The following is a 12146-nucleotide window of genomic DNA, read 5'->3' as shown; positions in this document are numbered from 1 at the left end:
ACAGTGCAAACAGCACACAGGCAACTTTAGACAATCCCAGGAACGAGAATCTGAACAGCCCAAGAAAACACAAAGGCTTCATGTTTAGTTTCATCTGCCCTAGGGCAGAACTGAGCCTGGCTTTAAACCTGGTCTCCCTGTCAAAGGGGAGTTTGTGAGCAAACATTTCACCCTAGAGAGGTGCTGTCAGAGCCTTATTTAGCAGAACCTTGACCCACATTTCTCCCACAGATGCTCTGCCAGCACCAACACACACCATGGACCTCCATTCACAAGGATTTTATTTTCCTGTAACAAACAAAACAAACATACACATTAGGAGACATGAATACAGACAACAAATAAATTAATGTCAAATGAGAGCTTGATTGCCAAGGTGCAAATGAGTGGTGACAGTGAGAACTGCTGGGTTGGGTGGGGGACTTTCACACAACACATCACTGGCAGTGCTGCTGAAGCTTGAGAGAAAGCAGTGCCACAAAATGTGCTTCTTCAGAAGGGCCAGCAGCCAGCCCAGCCTCACCCTCTGGGAGGAATGTTTGGTTTAAGAAGGCAGAAATCCCAGAGCTCAACAGTTACCAGCTGTTAAGAAACCTCTGTGTAATGTCCTGGCAACAGAGATGCTTCCAGTTCCAGATGTAAGGCTGCTGCTGGCTGAGGGACTCTACAACACAATTGTGAGATCAAGAGGAGACCTGAGGTGACCCATTTGCCACGGGACAGGTGAGGATTACAGAGCAATGCTGCCTATCATGCTTAAGGGATTAGATGGAAGCCAGGAGCTCCTTCCACTTCCCATGGAACCAAGTGTTAGCTGTTCCCAGTAACTGGCTCTGCCCAGACCAAGAATTACATCCAGCTGTACCATAACAGGGAGGAATGTTTAGCCTTAATCTGCCCTCAGTCCTCCCTCAGTCCTGCAGAACACATTAATGCTGATAAAATATCTGAGAAGTGCTCCCGCTGTATAATACACTTCTACATGATTCTAGGAAGAAAAAAAAAAACAAAAACAAAACAAATCAAGCTGCACCCAGATTGCCAGAACACCTGGAATTTTGCTGTCTAGAAGGCAGGATAGTGTTGTCTTGCAGAAAGAAGAGAGGAGGATTACTTGGTTCAAGCCACACCAGTATTGGTCACTTCCACTTTTTTAGAGGAACTCTTTTAGAAAAGAGTTGGAAGAGAAGAAATTCTTCCTCACTACTACTCCCTGCCTTTCCAATGAGAGCATCTTAGAAAGGTCATTGGTCCACTTTTCCATTAAAAAAGCATTCCAAGAACAAAGCAGAAATAGGTGTTGAACTGCATGGTCACACTGGACAGTAAGGGAACGCCACACTTAAACTGACCCACCACATCCTCTAACTTCCTTCTGGCAGTCAGTGGTCCAGTTTTCAGTCCTGGTTTGTTTCCATGATTTCCTGATGGAGCTCTGTATATGCCAGACAGAATCACCACCCTCCTGTGGGTCCTTCAGCAGTGAGGACAAGACAACCAGACTACAGGCAGACAAGCCAGGTGCTCACACACCACGTGGATTCCTGTCCCCAAAAACGTGGCTCAGGGTTCCACTGTGGTGTGGTGTACCGGGAAGCACATCCAGAGCAGTCTGGCAGCCCAAACCAGTGCAGTACAGCAAACAGGATGGTTTACATTGGTTTAGGACTAGTGCAGGAGGTTTTTCCAAGACTGGCTTTAGAAGAACAGTCACAACTGTTTCCATTTCTGAGATGAAGAGCTGGAAGAGAGACTTTCCTATTTTACTGCAGCACATGGGACAGGGAAGCAGAGCCTAAGACACCCTGTATCCTGCTAAAACCACCAGATTTCCTCTAGAACCCAGTGGGAGTGAGCACATTCAGATCCCGAGGTTTGATATTGTGGGAACGTGGAGATTGTTTCCTCCCATCTGTGCCTGGAATGTCCATTTTGGGTGGCTTGAAGGTGACTGGATCATCTGGCATCCTGGTAGCCTGAGCACGCATCAGCTCCATTGGGGATGGCTTCTGGGCACCCTTATAGGACTGAATGGTAAATCCTCCTGATGAAAAAAAAAATCACAGTAAGAGCCAGGAAAACCAGTCAAGTCCTTTTCCTATTGCTGCCAGGAGTGAGCAGCAGCACTGATGCCCCACACCACAGGAAGCCTGAAAATTCCAGCAGCTCCAAGTCATCTAAAGCCTATTCCACATCAGTGTCTGGCACTTGCAGTCCTGGTGGCATCACACATCAAAGAAAGTAAAATACTGTCACCTTCACACCCTGCCCGTTCACTGCAATGCAGTGCAAGTTATTCCTGCTTCCAGATCCTCAGCACAGGTTTTACCCAACTGCTTTATATTTCGGCACAGAAATTATATAAATAGCAAACATTCCCAAGGTGGTCCCAGAAAGTAACAAGGCAAGCAGGATAAGACTCTAGAAAGAGCAAGCAAGTTTGTTGTGTGATAGTTCCCCTTTAGCTCCCTCCAAGGCAGCAGATTTTTGAGGACATACCTGGATCAGTGGTGGATTTCTGGATGGCTTTGGGTCCAAAAAAGCTCCACCTTTCAGATGTCAACTTGTCCCCACCAGCTTCCATGGCAAAGTCTGAGCCAGTGATAGAAGAAGAGGATCCCTGACTAAACCAACCCCTAAGGAAAAAAAACCAAAAAAAAAATCATTGAGATATATAAAACATGAGAATAAATACTTTCAAGTGACCTCACTGTACCAGGAACTTCCCATGCAGTGAACAGGAGCAATTTAAACAACTTTAATAGGTTACCACCCAAAGTAAGATATGCATGCTCAAGTTCCACAGGCTTCCAACATTTGGATCTATCCAACACATACCCTCACGAGGCTCTGAATTTCATCCCATACAGTCCCTCACTGGATAAGGTTATTCAGCAGCTCCCACCTCAGCAGCCCGTAGGAAACCAAAGGAGGCAGTGGCCTGACAGAGTACCTGTTTTTATGCTTGGGAGAAGAGTGGGGGGTGCTGCTGGGAGTGGACTGAGCAGAAGAATTGTGTTTATCCTCTTTTGTAGTCTCTCCACTCTGCATTTTTAGCTTCTGTTAGGAAGAGAAACACAGAAGCAACAGAGCTTAAATACAAGACATAAGGGACAACACCCAGTTTTATTGTCAAAACCGGACAATTGTTTCTATCACAGGTGATAAAGTGTCACTTTATAACCTAAAGTTACACACATTATTACAATACCTCCACACAGCCCTCAAGCTTCTCTCCACATCAAATATAAGCATTTTGGAAGTTCACTATGCTCAAGACACATCCTCCAGGCTAGAGGAAAGAACACCAGCACTCATAGGGAGCTTGTGAATACAGCAGAGGTTGCTTCAGCTCAGCTACCTGGTAACAGCTCTAACTGCCACAGCACCCATTTGTCTCCAGCACTTTGCAGAGCAACAAAGCTTTCAGTCCCACAAGTTCTCCAACCAGAGTGAGACCAGTTCTCACACAAGATAAAAGGCCAGGAGTACCAGACCCTGTGAAGCAATCCATGTCCACCAGGATGAAAACACTGCTCTGGAACAGACATGACCCTGGGCACAAAATAAACAGGAACTGCGTGTATGCAAACCAGGTTACTGCAAGCTGAACAGTACAAACTGAACTTTGAAGAAGTCACTTGAAGGGCAGTTATAGTTCAAACACAAAATACACAGGCACCTGGTAATGTTTCCTGTGGCTATTCAAGCCACACTAATGCAATTCACCAGTGCTGTTACTGAAACTTTGACCTCGTGGGAGGACACTGGGAGAGTTGACTATTAAATTCCAACTGCAAGATTTTCGATGAGCTCAGTTGCCCACAGTAACATGTTCCTTCAAGACCTTTGTCTTTGTTTTCAGTAAAAAGCAAAACCAATCCCATCTGGTAACTTCCACATCGGAAATGCACAGTTTACAAGTTCTCTTGGGACAAACAGTTACAGAATTCAACTGCAGGGCACCATTCAAAGGTACAGCAGGAAACAAGATTGTGTAGGGATGTCCCCACTTGGAAAAACAACGGTGGCGATTTCATGACAGTGAAGTGTGACAGAATTCAGGAAAATAAAAACTTTGTTTCAAAACTACAAAGGCTAATGCTAACTTTAAAATACAACTGGGCAACCTTTTGTACATAATGAGCTCAAAGCCTTCAGAGGAAGCAGCTTAAGGAGAGTCCAAGCAACAAGCTCCAGAAGTTATGGCACCAGATAGATGTTAAAGTAGCACATATCCTACATGGAGAAATCCAGTGGAAAACAAGCCTTACGTGCACTGCCTCAGCCACCCAGTGGTACTTGGTCTCCTCAGTGGTGAGGCCTTTGTGGGGGGTGTAGCCAGCCTCCCTCAGCCCTGCCTGCTGCTCAAAGCGCTGAATGCTCTCCTGAGTCTGCTCTGGAACAAAAACAACACAGATTCACACAAAAAGGCCACCACAGGCAGCTCTAGCAAAGGCAACTTAAGCAACCAAATGCAAACCCTCTTTTCATCACTTGTACCTACACACTGTAAAGAGCTTGGACAAGAAAATGAAGCTTATGAGCTATTCTGACTTGAAAACTACCCTGAGGCACAGGGCTAAGTCAGATGAACACTGATTTATCCCAACCAGATATATTACATATGTAACACCTGTAATTAATCCCACCTCACCCAATATCCTGCATCACTCCTACTTACAACTTCCTAAATCTAGGAGGCCTCAAAAAGCTGGATATTTTAAACTGCCCTCTATATTCAAAGGAGGCTTGCAAAACAGGTGTTAAAGACTCCCAATGATTACCCAGATTAGGTGAAATAAGCTATTCCAGCCAAATACAAAGTCAGCACCTAGTAAACTAATATCAGCTTCATTTCTGAAAAACACAAGCACTTTCTCCAACCCCCAGTATAAGATGTTCACTCCCTAGTGGAACTAGGAAAAATGTCAAAAGGAATCAGAGCACAAAAAGGTTACTGGCAAGGCCCAATGTCTTCTTTAAAACAGGTAACACTTCCCATGGTAAATTTATTTGCAAGGATAATGCACTGTAGATATGACAAATCCAGAGAAACTCTGTCTCCTGGAAGGTGCAGATGCAGTCAAGGTTCCTGACTTCTTACTGCACAAGAACATTTTTAGACCATCGTAGTTTTAACCAGCTTAGCATTTATCATTTGACTAGAACAGGAGTTGCTTTCAGGAAGAAAGTCCATATTCTTGGATGTTATTTTCTGATGTGTTGGTTATTTTTTGAGCCAAGACAGAAATAAATGCAAAGGTTCCAAAATGCTGGCCTGAAAATCTAGAAGTGTTTGGAAGCACTGCTTGGAGGAAAAGATGGCAGCTCAGATCCCATCTGCTGAAAGAAGAGGCAGCGGGGACAGATTAACACGAGCATAATTCCCCTTGCTGCAAAAGGGCACGTCTTCTCTGCAAACATAACTGACCCAATTTTATTTTAAAGCATCATGATTTATGAGGTTTGTTTTTTCAAAGTGTTACTGTCAGCAAGGCAGCTGCTGCTATTAACTAACATAAATGCCAGCAAGTGCTCCATTAGCACGGGGTGTCAGCTCTCACCGCTTGGGTTAATGTCAGAGCTCTGCCTGTCATTCAGAAATAGCAAGTTAATAAGCAAACAGAACAGCAGCAGCCTCTGCACTCCAGCAACACGGACTGCAGTGTCCTGTCAGCACATAACATACCCTGCACTCCTCCCACATCACCCACCTCCAGCCCCAGCAAACACAGAAGCACTAAGTGTAGCCTATTCCCTACTTCCTGGCTTCCTTCTAGAAGCATCCCCCTAAAAGAACTCACACAGTTCAAGAGCAGAGTCACTTTGAACCCAAGAGCTCCTCAGCCACTCCAGGAGTCATCAAGGACACTCGGTGACCCCTCCCCACCAGCCACCGTGTGAGAGATGAGCTCTTACTTGTAATGAGGGAGTTCATGATGACGTGAGTGGCCTTGGCCTTCACCACAGGCACCTTGTTCACACTTTCAGTGGACGACGAAGGAGTTATGACGGGGGCGTTCGTGTTTGCATCCCCTTCCTCAACCTGTGGGAAGCAGCAGGGGACAGTTTGAGATGGGAAAGTATCTCAGCACCTGGCCAGGACACATCCCTAAACACAAAAGTGAGGCACGAGGCCAAGCTGCTCTTGCCTTCATCCCATGGGACAAATCCCTACGCTATGCTCACTACAGCCCAGGAATGTTGAGAGCTCGAACCTTAGAATTCACAGCAAGGCACAAGCAACTTGAATCCAACATCTGAAAACCTGCCAGGCTCAGAGCCAACAAGCTGTTAGTCCAAGTACAGAAAGGTCAACAGGAGAGAAACCAGAACATCTGTACTTTTCTTAAATGCAAACTGGACTTCAAGGTCAACTGGGCAAGAGCACCTTCCACAGGCAGCTCAAGCACAAGCTGTTCACAGAGGAGAGCCTGGTGTGAACACCTTGTTTTCCCCTCATTCCTTTTAACTGTTTCTTGCTCAGTGTATCAAGAGGTCACAGCTCTACCACGAGACCTCAGCAAAGAAACAGAAAATAAATGCTAGAAACAAGAAATCCTGTGAAACACAGACTTCCTCCTCCTCAAACAGGAGCTCCCTGGCTGGAGAGCTTGCTTTTTGTGAAAAACTACAACTTTGGGTTCTCTTCCAGAGGAGAGTTTAAAACAAAAGGAGGTGTAGAGATTAAGCTCAAAGGGATCAGTTACGTGTTTCGAGTTAACAACATTTAGCGTCACTTCAAACTTAGAAAATCACTTCTAAATTTAAAAGGGCTGGTCCTTCACTCAAAGCACAAAAATCACAGAATGGTTTGGATTGGGAAGGACCTTAAAGGTCATCACATTCCAACCCCTGGGCATGGGCAGGGACATTTTCCACCATCCCAAGTTGCTCCAAGCCCTGTCCAATCTGGCCTTGAACACTTCCAGAGATGAGGCAGCCAAAGTTTCTCTGGGCAACGTGTGCCAGGGCCTCACCACCCTCACAGGGAAGAACTCACATCCAACCTAAACCCACCCTTGTGCTCTGGTTTGATTACGCCCGGTTAAATCCGTTTTATCCACAAACACCGAGAAGATGCTCAGCTTGTCCCTTCCCACGGCAGGGAATGCCGGGCTCTGTCCCCAGCCCCTCCCGAGGGTCCTGCTGCGAGGGGCAGGACAGGATGCCAGGAGTGGGATGCCCGGAGGGGTTCAGGGCTGCGGGGGCACCCCTGGCCCGGCCCGTACCTTCGACAGCTCCTGGTACTTGCGCTCGGGGATGACCGGCTGTTTCCACAGGACGCCGGCGCACAGGTCGGCGGGCGGGGGCGTCATGGGCGCCGTGTCCTCCAGGGCATCGTCGTAGCTGAAGGCGCGGCGCGGGACGCCGAGGGGCAGCGACATCCCGGCCCGGCGGGCCCCGCCGCCCGGCTCCAGCGCTGCGGGGAGAGCGCGGCGCTCAGCGACCGCCAGCGCGGCACACCGGGGCCGGCGGGGAGCGCGGAGGGGCCTTACCGGGAGCGTGGGGCTGCGCAGAGCTCATGGCGGGGGCGGCGCGGTCAGCGCGGCGGGGCCGGGGCCGGGCGGGCCATGGCGGAGCCTCCGGGAACCGCCACCGGCTGAGGGGATGGCGACCTGCGGAGGCGCTCTTATAGGCGCGCCGGCCTCGCGAGATCTGGCTCGGGGCGCGGGGCGCGCTGGGAGGTGTAGTTCTGGCTGAGCTCGCCAGGGCCCCGCGCCCTCACGGCAGCCCCGCAGAACATCAAACGAACAAGCGAGGCCGTCCCCTCGCCCCACTCAGAAGGTGGGCTCTCCTTCCTGGGAAATCAGAGTTACTGCTGCTACAGCCCTGCCACTACAGCACTCAGCGGGAATAACCAGCTCAGCCTGTGCATTCCCAGGGCTGAGCACAGCTCTCGACTTTCCCAACTCCGTATTTAAAGCCCTGTTTAGGAGAGATGAAGGCAGGTATCAAACAGCCCTGCACAGGGGTGAAGATGGGCTCTTCTGTGGGAGCTGCGCTCCGCTGGCATTTGCCTGCCCTGCCTGCTCTGCCTCCTGCTCCACTGCCCCCGGGAGAAGGGGATGGAGCCGCACTCAGGGACAGCAGGAAGCCCTGCCTGCCAGCAGGACTCAGCAGGGAAGGGACCCCAGCCCAGTCTCCCACACTGCAGGCAGGAAGGTCACCAGCAGGGGAAGGAAGCAGCACATGGCCCCACTCCAACCTCTGCTGCCTACAGGGCAATCAGCCAAGGTCTGAGTGCTGCCCACACCCGCTGGGCCTCAGCCCTGTCACCACGGAGGGTGGCACATGCCCAGTGCCAACGTCACAGGAGCTCTCCAAAGCAGGGCTGCACCAAGCAAGGGCCCAGAGCGAGACATTCACACCAGCTTGAAAGAATATTTTATTTCAGCAAAGCAAAAGAAGTGCCAGCTGCCACACAGAAAGTGAACAGCACAGCACAGTCAGTGCCCATGGCTGGTTGTAACCACCTCTGTCTAATGAGGGTCCTTCCTCCACCTCCAGAGGCTTTTTACAGTTCAGAAAATGGTCATGTCAAGCCTGCACTTGCAGGTAAACCTGAGGAAAAAGGGCAGTCACTGCACATCCATCTTTTCTGGCTTAAGTGATGCCATGAATTCCTTGTACTCCTCGGGATAGAAATTCTTGTACACGTTGATCTTTCTCTTAATCTGCTTGGGGGTATCCTGGTAGTAGTTCTTCTCATCTCGAGCCATTTCCTGCGACAAAGGAAAGGGTAAGTCAGAGGAGCAGCCCCAAGAGCAAACACCAGCCCATCCCACCCACGCCGGCACAATCACTGCCTGACTCAGACAGGGGCCTGGCCACGGTTCAGAGCACTGTTTTCCCTCAACAATCAGCTGACTGCAGAACAGGATCCAGGACAGAGGATTAGCAATTCCCATCCTGCAGAAGATCCAGGAGCAAGGACTCTCTGGGTTCTCCTTGCCCCGGGGCAGCCAGGCCATACCTTGTAGTTCTCCCCGTGGTTCTGTATCATGTACCGCACGTAGTCGATGAGGTCCCGGGACAGCGTGTTCGACTTCTTCTCGGGGAGGCTGGCCTCATATTCCATCTCTAGGCAGAGCACAGAGGCAGCATGAAGAAGGGAAGGAAGCAACACCTCCGCAGAGGTCCCCCAGCCTCTCCCCAAGGTCAAGCCTGGCCGTGCTGCAGACTCCTAATGCACAGCTTGGCTGTTCACGTGCACAGGGACACTTCCCAGCATGATGGTGCAGGGAAATGGACAAGACAAGAGCCCTCTGCATGGGCTATAGGCATCCAGGCCTGTGCTCCAGCTCCTCTCCAGCTCACACCACGAGGAGAGGGCCCTTTCTGCCCAGGCTGTAGAGTGTGACTGCCTAGAGCTACCCAACCCACCACTAAAACATGCTGGGTACTGAGCCATGGCTTCTCGTCACCCTGCTGCCACACACCACCACGTTTCACAGTGACAAGAGCCCAGGAGAGAATCACAGAATCATTAGGATTGGAAGGGCCCACTAGAGATCACCCATTCCAACTCCCCTGCTAAGGCAGGGTCACCTGGAGCAGGTGACACAGGAGTGTTTGGAATGTCTGTGAAGAGGGAGACTCCACACCCTCCCTGGGCAGCTGTTTCAGTGCTCTTCCACCCTGAATGGGGAGAAGGTTTTTCCTCATGTTGAAGTGGAGCTTGTTGTGTTTTAGTTTATGGACATTACTCCTTGAAAACGAAATCCACGAGACAGATCCAGAGGAATGGTCCTGCTCCAGCCAACTGCTGCCCAGGGCGTGCTCCTCCACAGGCCCACAAGCTGGACAAGAAGTAACACCCTTCCCTTCCCCTGGCACAGCACAGAGAGATAAAATAACCCCCAGGGCCTTGGGAGAGCCCCCCATGCAGCACTGACCGTTCACCACGTACGGCTTCCGCACTATTTTCTTTCCTGACTGCTGTCCACTGCTTTCCGCTTCCACCCCCTGTGTTACACGAGACAAAAGAATACTCAAGAAAAGTCCATTTGGAAGAGTGCTCTGTCCCCACACGTTGCTCCCAAAATTCCAGACAGCTTGTACACGGCTGCAGGGGCCAGGAAATCTCAGGCAGCTTAAGCAGAGCTTTATTTGTGACATTAAAGGGGCTCGTAGGCCAGCCTGTCATCTCAGCAACGCTGCCTGAACAGAGACAAATAACAAACAAGGTCACTCCTCTTTTTTCCCTTGAGTGGGACCTTTGTGGGGCCACTTTCCACCTGGCAGCACTGCTCACAGATGCTGATGGGCCACGCTGGCACTGCTGGGCACAAAGAGCCTTTATTTGTTATCAGGAGCAACTTGGCTACGGCGTTTCCAACCACACCTGTCTCTGTCAAGTCCCAGGAGATGATGTTATTTAAATTTGTTCTAAAGTCCATTATGTCTCTTTAGTGCTGTCGCACGTTCCCACGCCAGGATTTTGGTGAGAAAAGGACGTAGATCAAGAAAAGAAAAAGCGTCCACCTCCTGGGGACGGATCCAGAGCCACCTGCCCCATGCTCTGAGGCTGGTTGCTCTCCACGCTGCTTTCTCCAACCCCCCACAGCCCCCACAGAGGTGCAGCCCCCGCCGGGACCCTCCACCACACTTACCAGCTTCTTCGGGATGGGGACGGCCTTGTTGGGGTCCGGGGACAGGCCCATCTCGGCCAGGTTCTGTGCCACCGACTTGCTCGGGTCCCAGGCATGGCGGATGTGCGAGCTGCGTGGGGACAAGGGACATCACGGCTGTGCTCCCCCTCCCCACCGACACGCGCTGCAGGTCCCCCGTGGGGCGCCCACTCCCGCCCGCCCTCGGCCCGTGCCCCCCGTGCCCCCCGTGCCCGTGCCCCCGGCGCTCACCAGGCGATGCGGGGCGCGGCGCGGCGGCGGGCGCTGCGATAGAGGCGCTTGCGGTTGAGGTTGTAGGAGTACTTGTGCCGCCGGCTCTTCCCCTTCGCCTTCGGCATGGCGGGCCCACGTGGGTGTCCGAGCGGCAGGGCCCCCTGGGCTGCCGGCCGCGCCGCGGGGCACCACGGGAAATGTAGTCCCGCGCCCGCGGAGCCGCGCGGTGGGTGTGCTACATTGGACTACACCCCCCGGCATGCACTACGCCGGGGGCGGGGGTACGGCAGCCGGGAGGGGCCGCGGCTGTCACCTTCGCCATGGCGGCCGGGCCGCCCCCGCCGCTGGATCCCCCAGTGCTGCCCGCGTTCAGGGAGGAGGGATTCGGGGACAAGTTCCTGCGCAAGACCCGCGAGAACCCCCTGGTGCCCCTCGGTGAGGGCGGGACGGGGGGGGACGGTGCTGAGTGAGGGGCGAGGGCCGGGGCGTGCGGGCCGGTGACGGGTGGGTCCCTCATGAGCCCCGGCCCGGGCGGGCACGGCCCGGGTGTGGGGGTGCTGTGGAAGCGCGGGGGGAGCCGCTTCTCTCTCACAGCCCCGACCTTCCCTCAGGCTGCCTCTGCACTGTCGGCGTCCTGACCTACGGCCTGATCAGCTTCAAGAGGGGCAACATCCGCCGGTCCCAGCTGATGATGCGGGCGCGTATCCTGGCCCAGGGCTTCACCTTCGCGGCCCTGCTGGGGGGCATGGTGGTCACGGCCCTGAAATCCAGACAGTGACCGCGGACAGGAGAGGAGCTGCAGCCGCGGGCCAGCGCCCACCACCTCCGGATGGATCCTGGCTGCAGATGGGAGTTTTCTGAGGGACTGTCGGGATGTCTTGGTGGAGCCACTGCTGAAGAGGCTCTGTAGTCCAGAGCACTGGAAATGGGGTGAATACACTCTGTGATTATCCTGAAATTTGGGCCATGGCATTTTTTTGATTCCTTGAGGGCTTATCCTGCCACACCAACGCTGTGTCACTAAGGCTCGTTACCCCTGTCAGGACTCATCCCTTCTTGGTGCTGTCACAGCCTGTTAAAATCATGTCCTCTGGGTTGTGGTCTGCGCTGAGGTGTGGCTTCAGTCAGGCAGTGCACCAGCATTTGAGAAATGAGCTGCCCAGGTAGGAAGGAACAGCTGTTTATGGCTCGGTCTTGGCAGGACAGAGCAGGGGAGCAGTTTGGGGAGGATGTGTAACCTGTTCGATTGCAACTGGTGAGTAATAAAGTGAATTGCAGCAAGATTGTGACTGATAC

The 12146-nt window shown here is 52.1% G+C and overlaps 3 protein-coding genes across 3 annotated transcripts; 1 reads left to right on the top strand and 2 right to left on the bottom strand.

The window, feature by feature from the left end:
• Nucleotides 1–264: 264 nt before the first annotated feature.
• Nucleotides 265–7613, bottom strand: KIAA1191 (KIAA1191 ortholog). The gene is made up of 7 exons (XM_050311835.1): nucleotides 7503–7613; nucleotides 7236–7426; nucleotides 5923–6049; nucleotides 4275–4399; nucleotides 2954–3060; nucleotides 2500–2636; nucleotides 265–2044 (listed from the first exon to the last, which is right to left on the bottom strand). The coding sequence occupies exons 1-7, from the start codon at nucleotides 7528–7530 to the stop codon at nucleotides 1836–1838; spliced, it is 924 nt and encodes a 307-aa protein (XP_050167792.1). The 5' UTR covers nucleotides 7531–7613; the 3' UTR covers nucleotides 265–1835.
• A 761-nt stretch (nucleotides 7614–8374) lies between these two features.
• On the bottom strand, nucleotides 8375–11005 carry NOP16 (NOP16 nucleolar protein). The gene is made up of 5 exons (XM_050311937.1): nucleotides 10869–11005; nucleotides 10620–10728; nucleotides 9903–9972; nucleotides 8981–9087; nucleotides 8375–8729 (listed from the first exon to the last, which is right to left on the bottom strand). The coding sequence occupies exons 1-5, from the start codon at nucleotides 10973–10975 to the stop codon at nucleotides 8586–8588; spliced, it is 537 nt and encodes a 178-aa protein (XP_050167894.1). The 5' UTR covers nucleotides 10976–11005; the 3' UTR covers nucleotides 8375–8585.
• A 129-nt stretch (nucleotides 11006–11134) lies between these two features.
• Nucleotides 11135–12131, top strand: HIGD2A (HIG1 hypoxia inducible domain family member 2A). Its single transcript, XM_050311977.1, has 2 exons — nucleotides 11135–11285; nucleotides 11462–12131. The coding sequence occupies exons 1-2, from the start codon at nucleotides 11171–11173 to the stop codon at nucleotides 11626–11628; spliced, it is 282 nt and encodes a 93-aa protein (XP_050167934.1). The 5' UTR covers nucleotides 11135–11170; the 3' UTR covers nucleotides 11629–12131.
• The last annotated feature ends 15 nt before the right edge of the window (nucleotides 12132–12146 follow it).

The sequence above is a fragment of the Myiozetetes cayanensis genome, unplaced genomic scaffold (assembly GCF_022539395.1).
Source record: "Myiozetetes cayanensis isolate MyiCay16 unplaced genomic scaffold, myiCay2020 scf17, whole genome shotgun sequence".
Lineage (NCBI taxonomy): Eukaryota > Metazoa > Chordata > Aves > Passeriformes > Tyrannidae > Myiozetetes > Myiozetetes cayanensis.
This window is presented reverse-complemented; position numbering and strand designations above follow the sequence as displayed.

Excerpts from the sequence above, each read along its gene's own strand:
- KIAA1191 (XM_050311835.1), bottom strand. The coding sequence starts at position 7,530 with ATGAGCTCTGCGCAGCCCCACGCTCCCG. Across the intron at positions 6,050-7,235 it reads AGTACCAGGAGCTGTCGAAG|GTTGAGGAAGGGGATGCAAA; the intron begins GTACGGGCCGGG and ends TGCTTCCCACAG. Across the intron at positions 4,400-5,922 it reads CATGAACTCCCTCATTACAA|AGCAGACTCAGGAGAGCATT; the intron begins GTAAGAGCTCAT and ends TTTTTGTTCCAG.
- NOP16 (XM_050311937.1), bottom strand. The coding sequence starts at position 10,975 with ATGCCGAAGGCGAAGGGGAAGAGCCGGCGGCACAAGTACTCCTACAAC. Across the intron at positions 9,973-10,619 it reads TCCCCATCCCGAAGAAGCTG|GGGGTGGAAGCGGAAAGCAG; the intron begins GTAAGTGTGGTG and ends CGTGTAACACAG. Across the intron at positions 8,730-8,980 it reads ACCACGGGGAGAACTACAAG|GAAATGGCTCGAGATGAGAA; the intron begins GTATGGCCTGGC and ends CCTTTGTCGCAG.
- HIGD2A (XM_050311977.1), top strand. The coding sequence starts at position 11,171 with ATGGCGGCCGGGCCGCCCCCGCCGCTGGATCCCCCAGTGCTGCCCGCG. Across the intron at positions 11,286-11,461 it reads GAACCCCCTGGTGCCCCTCG|GCTGCCTCTGCACTGTCGGC; the intron begins GTGAGGGCGGGA and ends ACCTTCCCTCAG.